Source organism: Anolis sagrei, chromosome 4 (genome assembly GCF_037176765.1).
Source record: "Anolis sagrei isolate rAnoSag1 chromosome 4, rAnoSag1.mat, whole genome shotgun sequence".
Lineage (NCBI taxonomy): Eukaryota > Metazoa > Chordata > Lepidosauria > Squamata > Dactyloidae > Anolis > Anolis sagrei.
Genome location: NC_090024.1, coordinates 23121684 through 23149669, shown reverse-complemented (window position 1 = coordinate 23149669; position 27986 = coordinate 23121684). Strand labels below are relative to the sequence as shown.

Here is a 27986-nt window from a genome sequence, read left to right as displayed (position 1 = left end):
CCGGTAGGGCGGGCACTTTGCATTTGGATTTGTGGCGACGATAGGTTTGGTGTTGTTTTGTTACAAAGGAAGGACCCTTAAAAACCCTCGTTGCCAGGACAGCAGGAAGCAGGCCGGGCCTAGCGAAGTGAGGAAGAGGAGAAGGCCCAGGCTGTTTGGTCCTGAGGGACAACAGGGGTCAGCACTCGAACCCAGGTTTGTGGACACGTGTATTCTCCGTCTCGTGGGAATGTATCTGTCTCATATGCTTGCAGAATTGAGGGATAGCCTTTTAGGGTGTTCTGAATCCAAAGAATGGCATCACATTTGCTTCATCAAGTGCACTTTCCTCCCTAACAAGTTGCGTTCACATTTTTACAATATGTGTACTTTGCTGTAACATATATTTACTTTGATATATACATATATATGTGTGTGTTTGCATAATAATAATAATAATACAGATACACTACAAACACACACACTAAAACATACCTCCATAAAAGTTACATACCAAAATGAATCTCTATGAAATACATACTAAATCCGAAAAACCAGACTACACAGAGAAGCCATTGAAATACACAAGCATGTGGACAATTTCAACAGAAAGGAGGAAACCATGAAAATGAACAAAATCTGGCTACCAGTATTAAAAAACTCTAAAATTACAACAGCACAACAGAGAGGAAACAAACAAGGACATCTAATCACCTCTCAACAAACGTTTGCTCTAGGCACTGTCAGGCCATTATATGCTAATCAAGGTGGTCAGTTGAAACATTCACACCTAGCCCCAGCAGACAAGAGTCCTTTGCCTCACCCTGGTAATTCCACAGATATATAAACCCTTTTCCCTACTTCCAACAGACCTCACTACCTCTGAGGATGCTTGCCATAGATGCAGGAGAAACGTCAGGAGAGAATGCCTCTAGACCATGGCCATACAGCCCAAAAAAACCTACAACAACCCAGTGATTCCGGCCATGAAAGCCTTCGACAATACTCACAAAAAACAGATTAAACAAAGGACATGCATTATATATAACACACAAACACACACACTAGCCATCCCCTGCCACACATTGCTGTGGCCCAGTTTGGCTATCTGGAAAATAAAGTAATGAGAAAGTGTTGGTTTCTAATATATGTAATTTCTTGATGCTTGTGGGTAAACAGTATTTCTTCTTGTTTCTTTGTCAATGTTGATGTAGAGATTGTCTGGTTTGCCTACTCTGGAACATGCAACATAAAATTGTCCTTCTTTAGGGGTCCCTTTCAAATCTACAATACTATATCTGTCATATATGTATATATTTGTGTGTATGTGTGTGTGAATCATATCTATCTATACCTATGGCTGGATGGCTCTTTGTCAGGAGGGCTTTGGTAATGTTTTCTTGCCCTGGTGAAGGGAGTTGAACTGGATGGCCTTAAGGCAGCATTTCTCAACCTGGGGATCGGGACCCCTGCGGAGGTCATAAAAGGGTGTAAGAGGAGTTGCCAAAGACCTTCAGAAAGCACAGTATTTTTTTGTTGGTGATGGGGGTCCTGTGTGGAAAGTTTGGCCCAATTCTATCGTTCGTGGGGTTTAGAATGCTCTTTGATTGTAGGTGAACTATAAATCCCATCAAATACAACTTCCAAATGTCAAGGTCTATTTTCCCCAAACTCCATCTGTGTTCATATTTGGGCATATGGAGTATTCGTGCCAAGATTCATCAATGTTTGAGTCCACAATGCTCTCTGGATGTAGGTGAACTACAACTCCAAAACTCTAGGTCAATACCCAATGCACCCTTCTAGTGTTTTCTGTTGATCATGGGAGTCCTGTGTGCCAAGTTTGGTTCAATTCCATCATTGGTGGAGTTCGGAATGCTCTTTGATTGTAGGTGCACTATAAATCCCAGCAACTACAACTCCCAAATGACAAAATCTTTTTTTTTTTTGAGTGATGGTCACTCCTTGGGTTAGGAGGTGTCCTGTGGCCAAATTTGGAGTCAATTCCTCCAGTGGTTTTTGAGTTATGTTAATCCCACAAACGAACATTACATTTTTATTTATATAGATGTGTGTGTGTGTGTGTGTGTGTGTTTAAAGACTGTCTGGGTAGGCCTGCCGGAAGATATAGGTCTTCACTTGTTTTTTAAATTATGACAGCTTATTTAGCTTGAACACTTCAGCAAGCGAGAGTCCAAAAGGGGCAGGCTAAAACCCAGAACCTCAACCTATGGCTGATACCAAAAGAGACTCCCCACTGGGCACATAGAATACTGGGCGACTTGGAAGGCGCTAAACAGACTTTGCTCTGACAACATGAGATGCAGAGCCAACCTTAAGAAATGAGACCACAAAGTGGAGTCCACGACATGCGAGTGTCGAGAAGAGCAAACCACAGGTCACATATTACAATGCAACCTGAGCCCTGCCACATGCACAATGCAGAACCTTCTTATAGCAACACCAGAGGCGCTCCAAGTAGCCAGATACTACTAGTCAAAATACATTTAATAGAATGCCAATTTTTTTAACTTTGTGTTTTTTAAATACATTACAACTGTACCCTCAGTTTGCTTCTGATACAATAAATAAATTTAGCTGCTGGAAGGTCCGTTCACAGCCTTGTGGTGGCCAATGAGTATAGTAGGAGTATAGTGCCTAGATCCAGGAAAGTCAGGCTACCCCTCTATTCTGCCTTGGTTAGACCACATCTGGAATACTGTATCCAATTCTGGGCACCACAATTGAAAGGAGATGTTGACAAGCTGGAATGTGCCCAGAAGAGGGCGACTGAAATGATTAAGGCTCTGGAGAACAAGCCCTATGAGGAGCGGCATAAAGAGCTGGGCATGTTTAGCCTGAAGAAGAGAAGGCTGAGAGGAGACATGACAGCCATGTATAAGTATGTGAGAGGAAGTCATAGGGAGGAGGGAGCAAGCTTATTTTCTGCTTCCCTGGAAACTAGAACGCAGAACAATGGTTTCAAATTACAAGAAAAGAGATTCCATCTGAACATTAGGAAGAACTTCCTGACTGTGAGAGCTGTTCATCAGTGGAACTCTCTGCCCTGGAGTATGGTGGAGGCTCCTTCTTTGGAGGCTTTTAAATAGAGGCTGGATGGCCATCTGTCAGGGGTGCTTTGAATGCAATTTTCCTGCTTCTTGGCAGGGGGTTGGACTGGATGGCCATGAGGTCTCTTCCAACTCTATGATTCTATCCTCTGAATGGTAGTTGCTAGTCAGGTTCTGGCTGGTTGGAATAGACTCCCACCAGAGGTCCTCAGTGTGCGGGAGAAGGCGACCCGGTACATAACCTGGACCCAAATCTTGTAGGACTTTAAAGGTCAAAACCAACTTCTTGTACTTCACCTGGAAACTAATTGGCAGCAAGTGGAGTGACTTTAGGATAGATGTGATATGCTTATTTTTATTTATTTATCTACTGCATTTATATCCTGCCATTCTCACCCTAGAGAGGACTCACGGCAGGTCACAAGAAAAGCACAGTTTGATGCTGTGGATAAATACGTATATAGAATAAAACAATATATCAGGCTTAAAAACAATTACTTATTATCACACAATCCACAAGCATATTCCAGGAGCCGTTCCGGTTGTCACTTTCATTATTCATTATTGCACCAAGAGATCATTATTGCACTGGGGAATCATTGTCCAAACGCTTGGTCCCACAACCATGCCTTCACTTTCTTCCTGAAGGTCAGGAAGGAGAGGGAAGCTCTAATTTCACAAGGGAGGGAGTTCCATAGTTGAGGGGCTACCACTGAGAAGGCCCTGTTTCTCATCTCCACCAGTTGCACCTGCAAGGGGGGTGAGATTGAGAGCAGGGCCTCCTCTGATGAACTTAATCTCCTAGATGGTTCATAGAGAGAGATATGTTCACAGGTAAGCTAGGATCGAATCATTTAGGGACTCCTTTTCCTTTCTCTCCATAGTCTGCTTTTACAAAGACAGCACGATGTCTACACCACCTCTAGCTGGAGCCGGAATGCCTCCTGGCCCATTTTCAGGACCTCAAGCTCAAGCTGCACGGGAGGTGAACACAGCTTCTCTGTGTCGCATTGGCCAGGAAACGGTGCAGGACATTGTATTTCGCACAATGGAAATATTCCAGCTGCTGAGAAACATGCAGGTGAGTATGATGCTATCAGCAACCAGGGTCCTCCTCCTTCAAATACAGTTCCAAAAGATGGTCCTGAATTGAAATTATTATATCTGTCCAACCTTGAGCTGTCCATGAATGGAAATTCATACCACTTGAAAGGGTCCTGGAAACATGTCAAAACTGCTTTCTGTAATCAGGCCTTCTGCGTATAAATTAGTGTATATATCCAGTGTTGATCAGATGTCAGAGGGGCCACTTTTCATCTGCATTCTCCCTTTTGCAGCTCTGCGAAGACCTACCTCACAATGTCTTCATGGGAACACTTTAGCAACTCTTTTTGGACAGGGACCTTTTGTGGTACTTTCTTTCCTTGCTCTGTTTCCCTCCTATACCTTCTTTCCCCCTCTTTTCCTTCCCTCCTTCTTCTCTTGTTTTTCCTCATAGATCTCCTCCCTTTTCCCCTTTTTCTTTCTTCACTTGTTTTACTTTCTTCCCTTCCTTACGCCTTCCCTTCTTTCTTCCCTTCCTTTCTCTGCCCATCTTCCTTCCTTCCTTCCTTCTTTCTTTTCTAACCTCGCCTCATGCCTTTTCCTCTTTTCTTTCCCCTACCTCCTTTTCTTCCTTCTCCCTCCCTTTCTTTCCATTATTTTTTCTTTCTTCCTTTACTTTCCTTCTTCCCCTTCACCTCATGTCCTAGCATCAGCCAAGCTGCTTACTTCTATTTTTTTCCTAGTGACTTCACAGAGGGCCACTTCACCTAGCAACAGTCAGTCCACTTTGTTCCTTTTATTTCCCTCTGCTCTCGGCCCAAAGAAAGCGGTTCTTGGGCAATGAAGGGTGTGTGTACCAAGTTTGATGGAAAAAAGAGAAGACCTTTACCTTTGTCTGTGTTGTATGTCGTTCTTCACTGTGTGTATAAAAAGGCAATGAAAGTTTGCCTTATATGTGTATTGTAATCTCCTCTGAGTCCCTTTGGGGAGATCAAGCGGAATATAAATAAACTGTATTATTATTATTGTCAATAACAAGTAATCATTTACTCTCTCAACCTACCCCCCCCCCCCCCCCCACCCAGGCAAGTATTATTGAAAGAATAACAATTGGGGGGAGGGGGGTAGGTTTGTTTTCTTTTTTAATTTTTATTTTATTATCATTGCTTCTTAATACATTTTCATCACATTCTTTGTTTGTTTGTTTATTTATTTATTTATTTTCTATATTTATACCTCACCCTTCTCACCCCAAAGAGGATTCAGAGTAGCTTACAAACTACGGCAAAAATTCAATGCCACATCGTGCACATAACAATAAACATATCATATTAAATTATAAAGCAGTTAAAACATATAAACAGTTGAAATGTATCAGTACAATAAAACATGTCATCTAGTTAATTCCTGCCAATGTAGGAGACTGAAACTTAATAGATGGACATTCAGCCTGTTTTACACTTATTTTAGTTAGGTGCGGATATTCATAAACCTATTGTATAGACATTTGTAAATCCTATTAGTAGTGTTTACGCTTCTTTTCATTTGGTGTAATATTTTGTATCCAGCATTCCTAGATGTTCTTCATTTGTTTTGTTTGTATCTTAAACTTTTACATATCCTTTATCTTATTGACATTTCTCAGCTGACAATAATAAAACATAGAGACAAATAAAATAAAACTCCTGTGTTATCCCCCATCACCCAACTCCTCGACCACATTTTCCACTATATTGTTATCTGTAGTCATGTGCACACTTCTCTTACTTGTAATATTTGTATTGATATTTGTATCAGTTTTTACCCATTCTATATATGTTGTCCATTTGTTTTTTATTCTCTCTATTTTCTCCTCTTGCATAATCTTCCTTTGTTACACTTGTCATAATTTGGAATCGTACTTGTTCATATATGTAATTGTTCCAGTTCTCCAACATCCACTTTTTAAAATCTTTCCACCCCGTGCAGTTATTGCTTGTCCAGCTTGAATCATAGTTTTAAACAGTTCTTGATCTTTTCTATTAATTCTCTTGTTTCCTTGGAGGCTGGTTAAGATAGTAAGTGGCATAATGATTGCTTGTTACTGAGATCAGGGAAGATGAAATTCGAATAAATAATACTGGAAAAAACAGAACAAGCTATTAATAGCGTAATTCAGGGAGTGGTTGTCAGAAACTGTCATGCCTGTCAGCAAAGTAATATTTAATTTTTTTCTCTATGTCTGTTTTGAAAATGGATATGATATGACTATGTATTTTCTTTTTTGTTTCATTTGAACACTTCAGCTTCCAAATGGTGTCACCTATCATACAGGAACCTATCAAGACAGACTAGGAAAGCTCCAAGAACATCTACGCCAACTCTCCATTCTTTTTAGGAAACTGAGATTAGTGTATGACAAATGCAATGAAAACTGTGCAGGGCTTGACCCTATTCCAATAGAGGTAGGTGGAGATGGATAGGCAGTAATGCTTACATGTGGAGTGGGCAGACTTCAGATTTACAGAACCTGCTTTATTGTGTAGTAGATGCCAAAATATACCAACTGAAGTTTTTAATTCCTAACACATAGAAATACGGGTACCAATAGTGAATGGAGCTCAATTCCAAAAATCTGCTTCTTAAAACTTTGTTTCTGGTTACTTATTTTTTGTTTCAGAAATATAATTAAGGTGGGAAGGTCATAAAGTTACTAACTTTTGAAATTATTAGCAAGGTTTCAGTCAACTAAACAAGAACACACAGAGATCCAGAGCTAGTTTTTGACCAGCCCAAGTATAGATTGTACTTTGTGTTCTGGAAATTTTAAAAACCTGCTGTGAACCATTTCCTCTTGTGGCCTATACGAATTGCTGCATTTTATAACTCCATATTTCCAGTTTATGCCCCTTGACAATGGTAGAGAACATTTCAAGGAATACATATGTATTTGTAAAAGGGTAGCCACCTTAACTTTCCTAAAAAAGATAAATGTAAATAGAAATGGAATTCAAAAGCTATTATTCCTATAAAATTCTTTATTTCTTTTGGCTTAAGTGCTTTAGGTATATATTTTCACTCCCAAATCTACAAGAGTCTCACAATATGTTTTATTGCATGCACTTTGTTCCCATTTATAGCAACTTATTCCTTATGTTGAAGAGGATGGCTTCAAACATGATGATCGGGGAGCAGCCAGCCAGCTCCTCTTTGCCAGTGAAGAGAGAAGGGAAATCATGGAAGTGAACAAGGTAAACATGTAGACAAGATCTGAGAACAGGAGAAGTGGTTTAGGAAGCTTCATTTACTGGTTTCCTGTATTCACTAGATTGCTTATGTATTTTAACATATATATTTGACTTACTATTAATAAACAATCTAGCGTGGTGGAAGGAGGCAACTTCCAGTAGTCTCAGGGCTTTATGTACCCCTAGATCACTATTTCTCAAACTGTGGGTCATGACACCAAACTGTTCCCTTTCCTCAAAGTTGGGTTCCTGAAAAAAATGGCAACAGCAATAGCTATCTGAATATCACCTAGTGGCTGTTTTAAAGATTTATAAGAATCTGTTGTGCAATGTTTGCAGTGGCCTCTGCTGAAGATGCTTCAGCTGTGTTTCATGAATAGGAAAGTCTGCCTGTTTAGCAAGCCTTGCAAATACTGGTTTGTTGTCAGTAAATGTTTGATTTGTATATCTATTTTATATAACTCAGTGATTCCCAACCTTTGGTCCTCCAGTTGTTTTGAACTTTGACTCCCAAAAATCCCAGCTATCTTACCAGCTGTTAGGAATTGTAGGAGCTGAAGGCTAAAACACCAGGAGGACAAAAGGTTGAGAACCACTGATATAACTATATACCCAAGGTCATGTAAAAAAACGATTGTGCCCAAAGGGGCAGTGAGTGGAAAAGTTTCAGAAGCTGTGACATGGGAGATTATGCCTTCTCGTGCTCCTGGCACAGTCATTTTATTTTAAAATCAGGCACCTTCCTTGGAGGGTGGGAGGGTTCATTACTATGCTTTGTTCCCATGAGCTATTTTAGAATTAGAATGACCCTTTTTCCAAAACTGGAAGTGAATAGAACTCACTTCCGGTTTTGCAAAAAGCTACCCCTTGTCCTAAAATAGTTGGAGCAACAGCTATAGTGAAATTGCCCTCACTTCATCAAGAAGAAGTGGGCAAGGCCTCTTGTTGGGTCCCTTCAAGTCATCACTGACTTATGGAAACCTTGTGTTAGGTGAAGTTATCACAAGGTCGTCTTACCAAGATGTGTTCAGAGACAGTTTGTCTTTACTTTCTTCTGAGACTGAAATGGTATATGACTTGCTTAAATTCTCCAAGTGTGTTTCCATAGTTGAGCAGGGATTCCAAATCTAATCTCCAAAGTAGTAATTCATTGTTCAAACCACTACAGCGTAGTAGCTCTCAGGGCCGTTCTATAGTCATATAATCCAGAATATTAAGGTAGAAAAATCCAAAATATCTGCTTTGAACTAGGTTATCTGAATCTGGACTGCCAAATATTCCAGTTCAAAGCAGATAATGTGAGATTTTATTCAGCAGTGTGGCAAGGGTCCCTGTGGAAGACTAGGAGGCCACATTAGATCCCCAGAAAAGCTTGGAAGGCTGCAACCTTCCAAACACTGACTTAAGAGAGCCTTTTCTGTCCTTATTTCACTATTCCACTCTGATTTCTTTCTTTATTAGAGAAATGCATGTATTTCTTTGGCATCTTGATCAGAATATAGAAAGTGTTTAAATGAATTATTGCCTCATATGTGACCAGGTGTCAGTGTCACCAGCAGCTCTGGCTGTTCTCACTGCCCTAAACCATTCTATGTATTTGAGAGAGATTCTCATTCATCTATATATACTATTTCCATTTAGTAGCCGGATGTGTTTTTCTTAAAAATAATGAATATTCTAATTCAAATGATTTCCTTCCAATGAAAAAAGTTTGAGCCAGTAAACAAATCTTTTCATCAGCAAAAATGGCAGAGTGACAGTTTTCTGCAGCATCCCTTCCTTGGAAGTAGATACAACACTGGCTCCATTTGCTGCACAGGATCCAGAAATTATTTGGATTAGAACAGATGATGACATGTTGAGTCTTCTGTTCTACTGACGGAAGCCTGTGTTGGATCAAAGAGTCTTTTATCATTGGAATAACTTATCCTTGAGTTTATCCTTAACCATTCCAAATGCTTTATAGTGCTTGCCATTAACTAGTGATTTTTGGTGTATGCCTTCATTTCATGCTGCACTTGAAGTAGGTTGCTAGGCCAGAAAACTTGGGAATTCACAAAAACTGGTGGCTAAACCATCAAAAATATAACCATGCAAAATGGAAAATTTAGACACAACAATTTGAAGTGCTGTCTAGTCTTTGATAAAGTCCCACCTAAATGCTGGGGAGACATGAAGTCTTTGAATTGCTTGAGTTCCGCATAGCATGACTGATAAAGTCCAAACCACAGGCCAGCATTTTTTTTCCAGCTGGTAGTCTTAAGAGATCTCAATGGTATGTGTTTTGTTAGCCATTGGAAGGAAGGGTACGTTGTCTAAACCATTGAAAGTCTGCAGAATGATAATAAAACCAACCCTATAAGTATCTCTTGCAAAGGCAAGCTCCAGCTGCAGCAAAGGCAACTGTGTGAAAAACTGTTGCTATTTCTGGGGAGGAAATGTGTTCTTTATGTTAAAAGCTGGCTTCATATTTCGAGCCTTGCTATAAATGCACACTTGCCAATTCACGTCCAAGTCCATATGGCTGTCAAATTAGCATTTATTTTGGAGTTCCTTGAAAAGTGCAGTATATTTGAGCCACTTGCCTGTGTGATTTATCTTTCAGTTTGCAAAGGTAATTGCAGAAATAAGGCCAAACCAGAAAGGATTGTCATTAGAGAATAATGAGTAAGTTGAGGAAAGGTGGAACAAAAGGACTGTGGAATCAGTTCATTAGGTGTACTTCTTTTACACAAGGTCTATGGAAAGCAACAAGTTTATCATCTTCATCTACCTTGGCAAATAGCGTGTGTCTTTCTTTTTTTATAAAATAATCTTTATTGCTTTTCTTAAAATATACAAGTATACAGATAGAGAGTGCTGGAAACTTTTAAGTCTGTAAAAGTTTCTCGTTGTGGGGAGTGTCAATAAAGAAGGGGGGGAGGGAGGGAAAGAGGGGGTAGGGATAGAAATAAAGGTGTGGTGGGGGATGTTTTGTTGTCTTGAATCTCGTCGTCCTGTAAGGTACTGGTTTCCTGTGGTGCAGGTGTTGTGAGAAAAGAAAATTTGGAATGAGTAGTGGGGGATAGTGAGGGGAGATGGTTTGTGGTCGTTGCGTTGACTTCCTGGTATCATTGGAGGTTTCTAATCCTTTTCCTTCTTCTTTTCCTTTTTCCCTTGTGTCTTGCTCTCCCCTAATTTTCTCTCCTCTGTCTTATGTCTTTAGATAACTATTTTCATATTCTTTTCTTTTATCAGATATGTTGTTACTTGTTTCCAATCTGTTTCGGCTATCGGTATGCCCTTCTTTTTCGATAATAGATACGTCAGTTTATCCATATTTCTTATGTCTAGTATTTTTGTTAGCCATTCTTCTTCTTCTGGAGGGTCTTTCTTTTTCCAATATCTTGCATATGTTATTCTAGCTGCTGTTGTCAACAGGAATAGAATTTTATCTTTATTTTTTTCCATTTTTATATTGTGTATGCCGAGTAGAAAAATTTCTGGTTTTTGTGGAATGTTTATCTCTAATATTCTTTGTAATGTTGTATGAACTTTCTTCCAATATGCTATTGCTTTTGGGCAGGTCCACCATAGGTGGTAGTACGTCCCTTCTTTCTCTCCGCATTTCCAACATTTTGTATTTGCGTTTTTGCTAAATTTGCCCAATCTATGCGGTGTGATGTACCATCTATGTGCCATCTTTACCCAATTTTCTTTTAGTTCAGTTGCTTTTGAATATTTTAGTTTTCTGTTCCAGACTTCTTCCCATTCTTCTTTCTTTATTTCTCTTCCTATATTTTCCTTCCATTTTTCCATGTAGTTTTTTCCTTCTTTTTTGTTGCCTTCCTCTTCTACCAATTTCTTATATATTTTAGATATTAGTTTGTTTTCTGTTTGCATTATTTTATCCCAAAAGTTTATCCCAAATAGCGTGTGTCTTTCAATGACAAAAGAGAAAGAAATATAGTGACTCCTTTAAAGATTACTGTATCTATTCTGCTATGACTCATGAGATTCTCAAACTGTTCTGAATTTGCTTGCAGCAATGAATGCATTTGTACACAAACACTAATATTGAAAGTTTAGCCAATCTGCTATAAAGAGGTGCAAAAGTTTCAGTTTATGATTGGGTGCTGTAAAGACTTCCTCTTCATTGTCTGATATTCTATTCAATCTAGTATGCTGCCACTATCTGTGAGGTACTAGGCTATGCTGCCACCAATTAATAAGGGTTTCTTGTTTAGTTTATTAATAGATTCCCCTATTTTCAAATAGATTCACTGCTACCACTATGTAGTGCTTCTTTTGGTGTGTAGCGAGGTTAGTAAAATAAGAACAAGTTTCTTTGGAGTATGGAAGGGTCTTAATGGTTTCAGAGTTCTCTTCTCCTGAGGTATAAAGCTTCACGAGTTACAGTTTCAACAAATCTTAATATAACTTTAGGATGTCTTTTACTTCACCAACTAGTTCTTTAGTTGTTACACTTCTAAATATGTTTCCTTATTTGACAGATTAACTAAGGTCAGCTAATGCCCTTGTCTCCCTTCAGCTTCCTTCTGAAGTAAAGATTCCCAGTGGGATTTCTTCTCCTATTAGCACACAGCTAAACTACAAACCCAAATAAGTCCCCTTGACTTAATTAAATCACTCAGGCTAAAAGCCTTCCCATAGTTTGGTTCACCACACGTTTGAACCACCTTCCCTTTAGCTCGATGACCAAAGGACTGAAGCCTCAAAATGTCTGCCTCTGGTAAGTGCAGTTGACTCCACCTCTTTCTCCATGGCAACCTAACTCAGAGTGCTGAGCTTGGTCCCAACCCCCTAGTTCTGCATTTCTAAATGGTTAACCCTTTATGTACATCCAGAACTGTCTTTTACCTCCTGAACACATACATATAATAATATTCATCCATCTAATCATACACACACACACACACACACACACACACACACACAATCATATTTAACTGTAGAGACACATATACATAACTACACTTAACTTACAGTTAAAAATCAATGCTTCATCACAGGTGCCCTCAAGTTTCTTCTGACTTATAGCAACCCTAAAGCCTTCTGAGGCAGAGTCAGTGGTTTTCTGTGGCCAAACCTGGGGACTTGAACCCTAATCTCCAGAGTTGTAGTCCAATTCTCAGGCCACTTCATTATATTTTCACAAGTAACTGAAGTGTGAGGAGAAAGATTTCATGTGAGAAAACTGAACATTCACTTAGGACCATTCATCAAGACATTTATGTACAAAGCTCAGTTTAGCTCTGCCTGAAGAAAGCCAGTGTGGTGTATGTTGGAAATAGCAACCTCCCAAACCTTTCACTATTTATTTATTAATGCATATATTTGCTAACCTATATTCTATATGTATGTCGATTTGCCAGTTTGACTTACCTCTTTGGTGTGGGAGGGTTTATAGACATGTGATTGTACTGAGCATCGTCAGACTCAGGACTCCATTTTGTATTCAGAGTTTACATCAGACCTCATTGGAGGTGGATGCATGTATGTGTTTGGTCTTCTTTTAGAGACTTTAATAGAGAAGTATTGCTGTTTAGAGACTTTAATAGAGAAGTATGACTTATGGACTTCATGAGTACAGCTATATCTAAAGACTATGGACAATTGATTAAGAATGATATGTGTACTCAACACAGAGAAACCTACATCTTACCTAACTGAACTTCATTAAGAAATGTGCCTGTATGGTGAGTTAATACAAAATGTTTGAGAGTAAACAAGATACGTCATTTTTAAAAGAAGACTTTTTTATCTCTGAGTTTTCCCTAAGAGGTTTCAAGGGAGTGTATATCTTTTGGGCAACTGCAAATTTCATCTTCAAAGAAACAACCATCCTCTGCTAACCAAATATGTTTTTGTAGTGCTATGTCTTTGGTAAAGACACGGTTCTTCAGTTTAACAGCTGAGTTATCTGTATGCCATGACATAAATGCTTATGAATATCATTTGTTTAAGGAGTTAATTTCTAACAAGGTCATGCCTATTCTTGACTAGTGGTTTTCAAAAGGTGGTCTCCACATCTTCATGGAGATTTACAAACAGACATGACATCATTTTTATCTTTTCAATAAGGTTATGGTGCAGTTATTTCCAAACAGTTATAGAATTTCCAATAGTGTAATGGTTTGACTGTGTTCAGAGACTATGACTCTGAATCCCAGCTCAGCCATGAAAACCCACTGGGTGACCTGGGGCAAGTCACATACTCTCAGCCTTCAAGGAATGTAAAATCAAACCTGCTCTGAAAAAACTGTTGCCAAACCACCCCTCACTCCCATGGTAGTTTGTCTTAAGGTTGCTATAGGTCAGAATCAATTCGAAGGCAAATTTTGCCAAGAAAATCACATAATAGGTTCTCCTTAGAGATACCATAAATTATAAATGACTTCAAGGTACACAACAACAAATCTTTCATTTCTTGACCTTTTAGGCCCATAGCTTCCTTTGTGCATATTGTGTATGTGAACTATGTCCACTGACAAAAGTAATTCATCCAGCAGGTGCTCTGTTTCTGACATCTTTTGTCACAGTAAATCTGTTAGTCTTTAAGGAATCACACTATTTCTTTTAGTTTGTCATCAGCTTAAATAATTAAAAGTATCTTGGAAGAACTAAGAAAACCACACAGGTTGACATTTCAGCTTCTGTCATTGCCAATTAGTGAGGAGAAAGATGGTATAAAAACCTTGTGTTTCCACAGAGGCAAATGTCTATATGCAAGAAAAATAATATTCTGTGAATTTAAGAGGAGGGAGGAGACACTATCGCTTATCTCAAACACAATGGTTTACCATTATCTACACCAGGTATAGACAAACTTGGACCCTCCAGGTGTTTTGATTCAACTCCCATAATTCCTAACAGCTGGTAGGCTGTTAGGAATTGTGGGAGTTGAATCCAAAACACCTGGAGGGTCCAAGTTTGCCCATGCCTGAACTACACAGTAGAATTTAATATAGAGAGCCAGCATGGTCCAGTGGTTTGAACATTGGACTAGGATTCTGGAGAACAGAGTTCAAATCTCCACTCTGGATGGAAACACATTGGATGCCTTACGGCAAGTCATGCTCTCAGACTTGGAGAATGGCAAAGGCAAAAAGCTCACTGAACAAACCTTGTGAAGAAAAAAACCCATGATATGCTTTAAGTCAAAAATGAAGGCACACAGCAACATTTAATATAGTATGAATTTATGCATACTCCATATGCGGTTTTTAAACTATTAACATACTTCAGTATTCTTCCTGGGTTGTCCTGATAGCTTTGTGACATATTTTTGTCCTTGCTGTTTTATTTGAATGCTAATTTGTTTACCATCCTTCTTGGTGTGATCTTGCACAAGGAATTTCATAAATCTTTATGATGTTACTTAAGATGTTTTAGCCTGTTATCATTGGATTGAAGTTTTCGCTTTGAAGCTTTGATACTAACTTCTTACTTTATATACTTTTAAATGCTTCATTATATTCTCCAGGTTTCCAAAATAACTGTTGAAGAGTAGGTGGATTTTTTTCAAAAAATAGCTGTGGATAAATATTTATCAGCTTCTACAGAAGAAGCTGTTTAACCATTCCCACAGTTTAGAATTTAGCATTGCTGCTCTCATCTAGCAAATATTCAGATATAGCTGTGCATCAGAAGTACCTGGGTATTCTTCCAATACACTGCACACTTTGCAGTCTCTGACTTTAAGCCTCTTCAGCTCTGTTGGAACGTCAAGAAATTTGAACTATAGTTTACTGGTTTTAATCTATTGTTATATGCTATTTTAGTTACGTGTTGTATTTTATATTTTGTGAAGCATTGAATTTTGCCATTTACTTTGTTGTGAACAGCTTTGAGTCCCCCCAGGGTTTGAAAAAGCGGTATATAAATTAAATAAACATAGATAATTAATAAATAAACTTGAACTTACACTACAGTGTTGATAGAAAATCAACACAAAGCGCCATTGCTCTGATGTTTCACATGAGAACTTTTCACTTTATCTTTCATCATTCCACCCCCCCCCCCCACAAAAACAAAACAAAAAACAAAGTCATCAATACAGATTGTTGGAGGGAGCAATTATTATTATATTATTTATTTCGAGTACTTCTACCCGGCCCTTCTCAACCCCTGAGGGGGGACTCAGGGCGGCTTACAAAAGGCACAATTCGATGCCGGCACACAACAAGGTAAAATTAAACATATGTAAACAGTAATTAAAACAATTAAAACAGTCCATTATACATCACACATCGAAAACATCACATCATCAAAATCTATAAAACTAATCTAATGCACAGCGTTTGCCAACTCAGAGTTCATAAATTCAGTTCCACACAGTCAAGTCCATCAGTTGTCATCACGAGTTCTTTGTCTATCTGCCAGATTACCCAAAGGCCTGGTCCCAGATCCATGTTTTTAATTTCCTTCTAAATGAGAGGAGGGATGATGATGACCTAATTTCCCTGGGGAGCGAACTCCACAGGTGAGGGGCCACCACTGAGAAGCCCCTGCTCCTCGTACCCATCAACCTCACATCAGAAGATCTTAAACTCCGAGGCGGGACGTAGAAGGAGATACATTTGGACAGATACGCTGGGCTGGAACCTTATAGGGCTTTGTAGGTCAAAACCAGCACTTTGAATTGTGCTCGGAATTGGATCGGCAGCCAGTGAAGCTGACATAGCAGAGGGGTGGTATGCTCCCTGCATGACGCTCCGGTGAGTTATCTGGCTGCCGCCTGCTGGACTAGTTGAAGTTTCCGAATCTTCTTAAGCTCCCTCTATATGATATTTATCTGTTTTGTAATGTGTTGTTTTATAACCTGAAGTATATGTCTTATTTGATTTGCAGTGTCCTTATCTCTATATACCTAAAGCAGTGGGAGGGGCTGCAGGTCACGTGACTGACTGAGTGATATTTTCAAATATTCAGTTTTAAACAGGATGACAGTTAGGGAATGTTTGTTGAAGAATGACTGTTAAAGAAATGTGTTTTAGCCTTGAATGAGCTTGCATATAGAAGTCTATCAGAGAGCAGCAGCTCATGTTAGGAAGTTGGAAACTGTTGAGGCTTGTGTTTAATTTGAAAGTAAACTCTTACTAAAGAGAGCTGTATAAAGCAACATAGTTTATGAAGAAACTGTTAGAGATTATCAGTTCAAGATACAAACTCTGAAATGTTACTGAAGTTTTTAACCCTTGACAAGAAATGTGTCTGCATCTTTAAAGACATGAAGTTAACAGTAAACAAAATTTGTTATCTTTAAAATAAGTCTGCTTGCATCATTGCTGACTGAAAGCATCAATCTGAAACAAAATCTCTACATGCCCAGCAATCATCATTACTAAATAAACTCTGCTACCCCAATTAGAATGTGATCCTAACAGTTCATGTTCTATACCCTTATGGGTTGTTAACCTAACAGGTCATGATCCATTATCCCCATTAGTGTTAGCCATTTTCTGAAATAAGCACATGATTTTCTAGTGAAATAGCTCCCATATAGCAAAATGTACTTCTCAGTCAATTTTTAGTTCACACTTTCTAATCAGTAAAGAAACAGAGTCCAAGTGCACGCTGGACTGACTTCACTGGAAGTCAAAGTTGCTTTTTACTATATTACTAGCCGTCCCCTGTCACGTGTTGTGTGGCCCACATGGGGGTTCTGTGTGGGAGGCTTGGCCCAATTCTATTGTTGGTGGGGTTCAGAATACTCTGTGATTGTAAGTGAACTATAAATCCCAGCAACTACAACTCCCAAATGTCAGGATTCTATTTTCCCCAAACAAGTGTTCACGTTTGGGCATATTGAGTATTTGTGTAGAGTTTGGTCCAGATCCATCATTGTTTGAGTCCACAGTGATTTCTGGATGTAGGTGAACTACAACTCCAAAACCAAAGGACACTGCCCACCAAACCCTTCCAGTATTTTCTGTTGGTCATGGGAGAACTGTGTGCCAAGTTTGGCCCAATTCCATCGTTGGTGGGGTTCAGAATGTTCTTTAATTGTAGGTGAACTATAAATCCCAGCAACTACAACTCCCAAATGACAAAATCTATTTTTAGAGTGAAGGACATACTTTGGGTTATTAGCTGTCTTGTGTCCAAATTTGGTGTCAATTCGTCCTGTGGTTTTTGAGTTCTGTGAATACCACAAACGAACATTACATTTTTATTTATATAGATATACAGAATGTGCATAATGCTGTATAAGCTGACATCTCTCCATCATTTGAATTGTATTGTCTCAACTCTAGTGGTAGCTTATTTTCCAAGCACCATAACTTAGCATATGCATGCTCCAAGACCCTTTTTAAAAAATTGAATATTAATTTTTAGACACACATAAGCAGACCTAAGACTGGTCACATCACATTTAAAAGTGCTATCATTTTCTTTCAACTTATTCACCATCAGAATGGGGGAAGAAATATTTCAGTTTTGTTTCTTCAGGGAGCAGGCTGGGTTTGTAAGTCGAAGCAGTTGCAAGTAAATCTCTTTTCCCCCTATTTCTCACTCCTTTACAATCTGAAAATAAATCTGGTTGCTCACTGAGATATTCCCATCATCATCTGAGTAATTTAAAATCTGTCACTTTCGTTTGCCAAAAGAGCTTACTTCTTTAAATTAAAGAATTTGGCAGGGAGCTATATTCTCAATGCTTCTTCCCTTTAATTAGTCGTATGGAACGATTATCCTGAAATGTCAGTTTACGTCTGTATCATTTAATTGACATATATTCCACTGTTCTGTACAAGCATTTAGGGTATCTTGGTACTACTTTAATGCTGCCTGTCTTCCTTGGCTATTACGTGAAATCTCAGAATAACTATTGGTGTTGCTCCATGGGCAAAGTTTTGCAAGAATATACAAGGCCCTGTGGTTTGTGATTACTATTTCTGTGAACATCAGAATTGGCTAGAATGTTGCTAGCTTTTACTTGTTTTACCTCTGAATGGCAACCTATTTATAGTAATAGAAGCGACTGACTTCAGGTACAGTTCTCAGGATCACATCGCTGTGCCTTGTGCACTGTTCTTCTTTCCTACCTGGATGCAGTGAATATAATGATAGGGCCAGTGGAAAAATTCTTCCTAAGCAAACTGGAGCTTTTTAAAAAAAATATTTTTATTGTGCAATTTTAAGATATAACAATTATAGAGGGAGAACAATCCAATGACTAGTAAAGTGGAAATTTGGATAGATCCAATGAGAAGGAGAAGATAGGGAGTGAAAGGGGATTGGGGAAACTGAGGAAGTTAGGCTATGATGGGACCCAGTGTGAGAGGGGGGAGATGACTTCCGGTTTATTCTCCTTGATATTAAGGAGAAGAAAAAAACTGAGATTCTTCCTTTGGAGTCGCTTTGGAAGGTCTCGATTGTCTTGGTGGGTTCCTTATATTTTAATTTAAATGAAATTCAGTTTTATTTTTTCCTTCAAATATAGACGTAAGTTGGTCCCACCTGATTTGTCTTTGCTCTGATTCTGAATCACATGTATTCATTCTAAGTGAACTGGAGCTTTTGAAACCTTTTGCAGTGGAGCCAATGCTCGCAGATTAAAGCACTTCAGTGTGGATTTATTAGCACAAATGAAACAATCTGCCTTTCATATCTCCCGGTTTCCATTGACTTGGCTTCAGTTTCAGTGAGAGTAGTTGGTTAGGCTGCAAATGAATTTTCCCAGCAACAATATATTTTTATGATCAATCTGTTATAAGTCAGAGTAGTTTAGTCTTCAATGAGGAGATCAAATCCATTAGTTCTGCAAATGTCATACTATAGGTGAAGTTTAAAGCTGCTGATTTGCTGCTATATAGAACAAGACAACATGGAGACTGTGTATTTGGACCATTATTTGATTGCCACTGATGAACTCAAATGATACTCTTTATGGAGCCCCCGGTGGCGCAGTGGGTTAAACCGCTGAGCTGCTGAACTTGCTTACTGAAAGGTCGCAGGTTCGAATCCGGGGAGCGGCGTGAGCTCCCACTGTTAGTCCCAACTTCTGCCAACCTAGCAGTTCAAAAACATGCAAATGTGAGCAGATCAATAGGTACCACTTTGGCGGGAAGGTAACGGTGCTCCATGCAGTCGTGCTGGCCACATGAACTTGTAGGTGTTTACACATTGGCTCTTCGGCTTAGACATGGAGATGAGCACCAACCCCAGAGCTGGACATGACTGGGCTTAATGTCAGGGAAAAACCTTACCTTTTACCTACACTATTCTTTAAAGCATCCAAATCATGAGATCATTGGATGCAGTATTGCCATATATAACAAAATTAGACGTTGACCTTTCTGACTTTGGCAGGGGGAAAGACTTTTCAATCCCACCTCTGCCACCAAAGCAAGGGATGATAAGGTATTATAAATGACCGATGTTATTGGTAGGTATGGCTGCCACCACCTCAGTTTTATTGGTCTGAGGAACCAAAGGTGTGAATGTGTTGTAGGTAAGGTGTGTTTGCCCTTGGTTCTTCTGTAACTCCTTTACTGATTGACTGGACTTTTAAAAAGGTTTCTATTATTGACTTGACTTAGTTCTGAGGAGATTGACAGACTGAGGCATACACTAGTTAAAAGTGAACTAGAAAAGGTTTATTGAACTTAAACAGATATCAACTCATAGAATGGTACAGAACTTTGATTCAGTTGTAGAGACTTAGGTATTTAAACAAGTAGTTCCACTGACAACAAAGCTTTTAAAACTGTGAGTTTCCTTAAACACACTGTTCTATTCTTAGAAACAGTATCACTTAGAGAACAGACTCCTATCTGTCTCACACACAGGGCAATAAGCTCTCTTATACTTTCCCTAAGTATAAGAAGACAAGTCTTTCTGTTACTGATCCTCTCAATACAGTAACCCTAGCCCTTGTCTGCGACTTATTCCCTATCCTTAAGGCTCACTTTTAAAGCTTTCTTTCCCTGTCAGACTCCTATTCTAGCTTCCTCTCTAAAAATCCCATCCTTCTGTGTCTGATGTCAAGACACTTCCCCCCCCCTGTCAAAAGCTGACAGCCTCTTTCCCTCTCTCAACCGACTCCTCCCCTATTTGCTCTAACCAATCAGGAGTCGGCTTGACTCCTCCTCCTGCTTCTGCCTGTCTTTCAAGATGACAGCCACTGACATTCAGGCTTCAGCCTGGTCGCCTTAAAGGTAGGTTTCACTACACCATGCTTTTTCTACCTGGAGATGCCTAGGCCTCTGTGGATACACATAAGCCAGTGGTTCTCAGCCTGTGGGTCCCCAGATGTTTTGGCCTTCAACTACCAGAAATCCTAACAGCTGATAAACTGGCTGGGATTTCTGGGAGTTGTAGGCCAAAACACCCGAGGACCCACAGGTTGAGAACCACTGTTTTAAAAAGTGCTGTCTCTGGTTGGGCATTGTCTCCCAGTGGTTCTTTCGATGAGTTTAGAGGAAGATCACAAAGTGTTTCATTTGTTCACATGCTGCTCATTGCATATCACCAGTGACATCTCTGTATCACTCCACATAATCAATACAGGTAATGGTGCTTGTAGTATTTGGCTGTACAGATACTCTCATGTGCACAAGCCTGGCTTTATAACAACTGTAACAAAATGATTAGCTACATCAGTCTGCATACACGGACAAAGGTCATCATTGTTTTAAAGGCTGTGAAAGAAACAAAATAGAAAAGGTGTCACTTGTCCACTGCCAGAAAAAAGGCTCATACATACAAATCAATGTGTTCATTTATAACCATATACCTTTTCTCAGTTGCCATCCTAAACATGTGTTCTATAAGCAGCACCTGCTCCCTCACTGTGGCTTTGTGATATAAGCATTTTCTAGATTGCCTCATTGAGTCATTCATATCTTCGAACATTTTACTATCGACTGGCGTTCCTTAGTATTTCCACAAGGTACCTCCCTAGCACATTCTGGGAGAAATAACAAAGAAAATCTTTTTGAAAGTTCTACTTTTTAGGGCCTTTTCTGAAATGGAAATTACGCAGATAACTTGAATTTTATTTCCCCTAGCCTAGCTCATTATTCCTACTGCAAAATTTGATGACATTAGGAGAATTGATATCTCCCTGCAAGTTAGCTGTGGTAGTTTTTTTTTCTAGGTATCAATAGTTGAAATTTAACTAAATTTGACAATTCTAAGCAATTTTTCCACTAGTTGAAGTCTTACTGTTTTGTCCATTGGACTCTGTAAGAATTCAAGTAAAATATATTCTCCATCAGCCATTTTTTTACTTTTCCCAACAGTGTGCAGGCTATATCACCACTATTTTCAGGAAATTGAATGGTGTTTTAATCTTTTTCATTTAGTTTTGAAGATGATTTTAGCCATTTTTCCAGCCAGTGTTGTAATGTAAAATTGTGCTTCCTGCAGTCATTTTTGTCTGAAAAATATCCCAGGAGGAATCTGGTTTGGGAGGACTGAGGTCCCAAAAGCCACATGTATTTTCTTTGAACCACACAATACCCACCTCTTTCTACATCCAGATACTCCTTGCTGCATCTTCCTTTTTACTGGGTTTACACAGCTATAGTTTACAATATGAGGAAAAAATGATATGTTGCGGAAAGTGAGTGTACAAGAGCCATTCTAGAACAGCAAATATAAGCTGTCAGCATTCTGGTAAGATTGAGAGTCAGTACTTAAATGCACCACTGGCAATAGGAATCAGAGATTTAAAGCCCAGTAAAAATATCTAACAAGTTGTATTTACCAAATATTATCACTGTTACATGAGGAGAGAGTTAACTGCATCAGCAGCACAGTGGGTGATAGTGAGTGACAAACTGCACACAAAATGGTAGCGTGCAACATGAAAGGTCAGCGATGATAAACCGAGAAAGGATTCAACAGGATGAACAGAAAAGAGCCTGGGAATTGGTGTGTGTGTGTATAGCTTGTCAGGTTGAACAAACTGGTACATGATGTAGCCATCTGAGCAAGTCTGGGTCTGATTGCTCTCTGGATGAGAGGTTATGTGGGGACCCCAGGTGGAAGTCTGCCACAAGGTCAGCAATGGAGAGATCATGATATATCTCATCTCTTCATTGTTCTTGAGACCATTTTATTCTGAGTAGCTTCAGATAGAGAAAATGACAAAAATTGTTTACATTTAGGAGGATGTGGGAGACTCTCAAAGATCTATAGACTTTCAGTAGGTAGAACATTATAGAGGTTCATTGGGCTTCACGCATCTGTCAACATTCGGCTGCTGTAAATGTGTGTGTTTGCCTGGATATTCCTTTCACTTGTTTGTTATACTTCCCTGCTGTGTTATTTTCTGATTTTGCATGTAGCTGTTGCACAGGCATCATTTCATATGATACTTGCTAATCTGCTGTTACCACTTCATTCCAAAAGTTGGTTCCCCTCTTTGAAATCACTGCACACAAAAAAAGCAGGAGATGTCTCAAGTGGGTCATAGGTTGCTTTTTACTCTCTTTCCTTAAACACTTCCAAACTCCCAAGGGATGCTACTCTGAGCCTAACCTCTACCCTTCTAGCTGCCCTTGTCTGACAATCTCCTCCCGACCCTCAAAAGGAGGGGTTACCATTTCTATAGAAGTAGCTTTCCCTTCAGCCACATCTGCTTCATTTTGAGGACAAGGAGGAAATGAGTTCTTGAGGCTTACATTTCAATTACTCAAGTCAGACAGTTAAGGATTTGCCTAGATTTCAAAAAATATTCTGAAATTGAAGATGTATTTTTCCTGACATTCAGGGTGTCTAGCAAGGTTATCAAGGAATCTCAGAGAAAGAGGTCTGTTAATATGGGCAGTTTTATGCTTAGGTAGATTGGTACAGTGGTAGCTGTACTGAGATGGCTACTAGGCCAGATGGACCAGTGTTATTTCCTGCCCTTCAGAGGCTAGAAGTGCCAAGGATTGGGCTTCCAGTATACTTTTTTCCATCTCTTGTGTCATGTACAAGAATTGACATAAGACAGATAGAGTATCCTGAGCATACTTCAATCCTCTGCCTTAGCCTGAACTTGATTTCAATATTGTTGATCCCAGTATGCACAACTTCAGCTGTATGCTGTCATCCCTGTTGAGGATGGTACTTTGATTTTTTCCCCCTTTATGGCAGAGTACATTGATCCATGGATGTTCAAAGGGCAGGAGCATTTTCAAGTAACATCACTGGTGTATCGTATTTGAAAACTCACAGATATTAAGGATTGATATGTGTTTGTTTGTTTGTTTGTTTGTTTGTCATGAGGCAGGGACAACAGCATCAATAGACAAAGTGGAGCAACCATTTTGGGCAGTAAATACTTGAAGAGTTGTAGGAGAACATATCAGTCTGTCCTCTAAGTTGCTGCTCTCAGGTGCACCAGAGGAAGCTGCCCCATGACCAGAGCTAAGATAAAGCTTGGATGTCAGCTTCTATACATAGAATGGTGGAAGGGCAGGAAGACATTGCCCCTTGTTTCAAGTAGCTATATATCTTTATCAACCCCTGTATAGTACTCATGACCCATAGAGTGCATGTAGTCTCAGTTTTATTATGTAGTCTCAATTTCATCTATGCCTCCTCCCCAACTCTTCATAATATGGGAAGGATTTTTTCAGATGACTAAATCACTGCCATCTAGTGTAGCAGTAACCTCTAATTCCACTTCCACCCTGACCAAAATCATTCCAGAGCACCAGATCCTCATATGTGACAAAGCTGAGGTATACACTGAGAGCAAGGGGGTCCAGTTCAGTACCGTGGGTTTGCAACTCCCTTTCTCTTTCTCTAAGCATGTGGCTAATGCAATCAACAATATACAATGTGCATGAAATACATCCAGTGTGACCTTACCAGCAAGTCATTTGCAGCCATAGAGCATGCTGCAGTGCTCAGAAGTGCTTTCTCTGTACTTCAAACTATGTCAAGTGTTCCAAAAACAAAATTTAAAAAAGCACTGGAAGCCATGGAGTTTAAAAGTCACAGCATGGTGCAGAGTTCTTTTCACAGTCCAGAGAGGATCCCATAGGGGTAGTTCAGAGGCAAAGCCGCGCAGTGTGTAGCACTAAAATCTGAAGAGTTGCACCCCAGGAAGCACATTCATCGTGTAAAATGTGCCTGAATTGGCATGGCTCCTATCTTCTGCAGCAAATCCACATTGAGCTTGCTAACTAACCTGGGAGGCAAAGTGCTATGCTGCCAAACCAAATTGAACGTTTATTAGTTTTTGGCTGAATTTAAAATGAATTGGAGAGCAGGGTTGGGGGAGGGAGTGAGGATTAAACTCTTTATGCAGAAAGACCTAAGTGACATCACGCTGTGAGAAGAGAGAAATTGCAAAGGCTTCAGTTCTTGCTCCGTGTTCAATCACAGTGGAACCATAAACTAAACAATCATTCCTGATCTTGGCAAAACGGAAAAGCTCTGATACAATTTCCCAGTTACGAAAAACACAAAATTGCGGCGACCATTTTCACCCATGGCAACATCAATCACAGATGTGACCTGTGCCTTTTCTCATTGTGAAATGCCAGCTTGTTTTGTGGTACCAGCTAGTAAGCTTAGGTTGAGAATGGGGCATTTTTAATTGCTTGAAACTTCACTTACTTGAGTTTCTTTTTCTCAATTTCCTCATCTTATTAAGGCTGGAAGCCTCTCTGCAGAAGTACTATTAATCTCAATGGGACTTGTTTCTCCTTGGGTATGATTAGGGCTCTACGGTAAATATAATTTAGGCATAGGTAATAAATAAACACTAGGCTCACACGTGAGGGTTGCCATGTGCAAGAACAATATGCGATGGCTGTGAGGTTTTGTGCTATCAGTGGAAGGATTGCTGAGCAGAACTTGTGCCACGTCCTTAGATTTATTTGTGGGTCTTCCAAAACGTAATAGAATTCTGCGTTGTTGGGCATTTTAACTCAAGGGGGTTAGTTTCAGCCATAAATCAAGCTTGAGATGTATTGGCAAAGCTATTTGGATGCTGGCACAGCTCTTCACCTAACGCTAGTAATCTTTCCTATTTTTAAACTTCATTTTTACCCAAGGTATAGCCTTCTTCATGTATTACTTGGGGAAACAAGGCAACACAATTACAGTGGGTCCCTGGGACTTCCTGTTGCCTCTGCCCTAAGGATGTTCTGCTCCTCGAAGTCTCCATCTATTTAAGATGCTTTTTCACAACGAGGAGTCTTTTTTTTTTTTTACATGGCTACTTCCAACATGATTCCTAGGGAATTGTGACTAGCAATATAGTGCTTGTTTCAATCTCCTTTCAATCAGCCTGTTCCTTTATCCTAATGGTGAGAAATATGAGGTCCTCCAGATGTTGTATCACAGCTGCTATCAACAATAGTCAGTATGTGCACTCCATAAAAATGTTTAAAAAGTTATCTCAAAATGGGGGGGGGGGGGGGGCTGGTGTTTCATTTCTAGAATGTTTCTAAAGTCTCGTTAGTGAAAATTTTGTTACTATAACAAGAGTACTTTCGTTAAAGTAATTGTGCTCCATGGGCTCCTTTCTCCCTCATTTTTACAGCTATTGGAGTAAAACTTGCTACAATGGTAGAACACATTTACCACTGTTAACCCATCAAATTTCAGAATGTTTCACTTATTCATGGATTTTTGGGAAATTTTCAAAATTTTTATAAACAACATTTTTAATAGTAAAGAAAATATGTTCCTAGTTTGAAAGTGTTATTTGCTGTTTAATGGTGTAGTCCTTACTTTGAAAGTAGTTGTTCGATTCCAGAAACTTTGTTTGTGTGGTACAAACTATGTTGAATTGGTTGAGACTCAATGATGGCATATTCATTGAAAAACTATAGTGCTATAGCACAATGTCCCACCTGAAAAGACAACATTTTTGTAATTTAATAAACTTTCCCCATGTTTCTATGGTAGAACTAATTAGGAAATGGCATTTATCACCCAGGAAGAAAAATCATAGTGTAGAATATTAACCAATTTATCAGAACTATGGCTGGCCATGGAGGGGCAAATCTCTCTCTCCCCTATCCTGATTGGGGTTTTTCTAATGCTGATGCATTCTGGGAAATGTAGTTTAAGGTGGGGCCTTTTGAATTCACTGGCATAGCGCTCCTCACTTTCTCAAACTACATTTCCCAGAGTTCTGTGCTTCTTCCTAGGGAACCCTGCTTTCTCTCTCCCTTCCCTCTTTTAATGGCGAGAGGCCATTAATTTACAAAGGAATGGGAGCCTTTTTGGCTTGGCTTTGCTTGCTTGCCATGAAAAAGAAGCTGACTTTGAGAGGGAACCTTCTGAGATTTACAAAATACAAACAAAAATATTTTGAGTAAGTTTTGATTCTAAAGTTTTTGGCACAGGCCACACCCATGTGTCAGCTATCTCATCGTAAGTATGAAGCTAACAAATTTCTCACGACTTTAAACGGGGATATGACTTTTTTGCAGTAGCCTACTAGCCAGTATAGCAAGGAATGGAGGGACTTGAATTCCAATAACATTTGCAAGCTCACATGTTGCGCATCTTGTCTAGATCTTGGATTAAAATATGCTGGTTGATATGAAAAGATGATTTTGCAAGAATAAAAAAGTTTGTTACTGTTTTAGAATAGCATAAATTACATGTCTACTTCTGGGAAATCACACAAGATCTGTTAAAAGAGCATCCCTAGATGGTGACATAAACCTAATTCATTGCTGTTAACAATCATGGGGCCATTAATTTGGGGGCATTTTCCTTGATTTGCTTCTCTAACGATGAGTAATTAATAGACCTCTGTGCTACTATGTATTTTCCCTTTTCCCCTATTAAAAATCAAACTTTTCCTGAACAAAATGCCAGTGTTGATAAACTCTTTCTTTTTGCAGAAGCTGAAGCAGAAGAATCAACAGCTGAAGCAAATCATGGATCAATTACGGAATCTCATTTGGGACATAAATGCCATGTTGGCAATGAGAAACTGAAATATGTTTTCTCTCTTTCTCCTTACGGCAGCTGATTTTATTTGTTTACGGTGGTTAGAGAATAAGTATTTTCTAAGCCAGTCCTTCTCTCTCTCTCTCTCTCTCTCTCTCTTTTGCTCTCTCTGTTGCCTTTATGCTTTTAAAATAACAAAATCTTTGTACAGTTAAATTTATATTAAAATCTGTGTAGAGTTGTTGTAACTTACTTGTTTTGTTTTGATTATGAATGTTGAGGGTTTTGGAAATGGTCTGTATGAAGTGATTTCAGTTTTAAATTTTGTTTTTCAGATCAGGATGGGCAATTTATAATGAAACCTAGACCAATTCTCTTCTTCTTTTAAAATTGTTTTCCCCTTTGGAATACAACTAAAGAATAACTGCAGAGAAAAAGAAAGTATCTTTCTTCTCAACTGTATAGTCTGGAGTTTTGTTGTAGAACAGCAAATACAACCAAAGCCTTTGTGGGGTTTTGTAGTGTATCAAGATGGTTGGAATCTTCTCATCTGTGATATCAGTGTAGTGTTCCTGGCTGATAAGGCCTTATGACTCACAAAAAGACCTCTTGGAAAATCTTGAAAGGAGCTCAGAACAATGGGTTGTTGTAGGTTTTTTGGGCTGTATGGCCATGTTCTAGAAGCATTCTGTCCTGACGTTTTGCCTGCATCTGTGGCAGGCATTCTCAGAAGTGGTGAGGTTTGAGGATGCCTGCCACAGATGCAGGTGAAATGTCAGGAGGGAATGCTTTCAGAACA

The 27986-nt window shown here is 39.2% G+C and overlaps 1 protein-coding gene across 1 annotated transcript; it reads left to right on the top strand.

Moving 5' to 3' along the window:
* MED30 (mediator complex subunit 30) lies at nucleotides 1-27435 on the top strand. Its single transcript, XM_060775812.2, has 5 exons — nucleotides 1-195; nucleotides 3935-4131; nucleotides 6380-6538; nucleotides 7214-7324; nucleotides 27139-27435. The coding sequence occupies exons 2-5, from the start codon at nucleotides 3958-3960 to the stop codon at nucleotides 27232-27234; spliced, it is 540 nt and encodes a 179-aa protein (XP_060631795.1). The 5' UTR covers nucleotides 1-195; nucleotides 3935-3957; the 3' UTR covers nucleotides 27235-27435.
* Nucleotides 27436-27986: the final 551 nt, after the last annotated feature.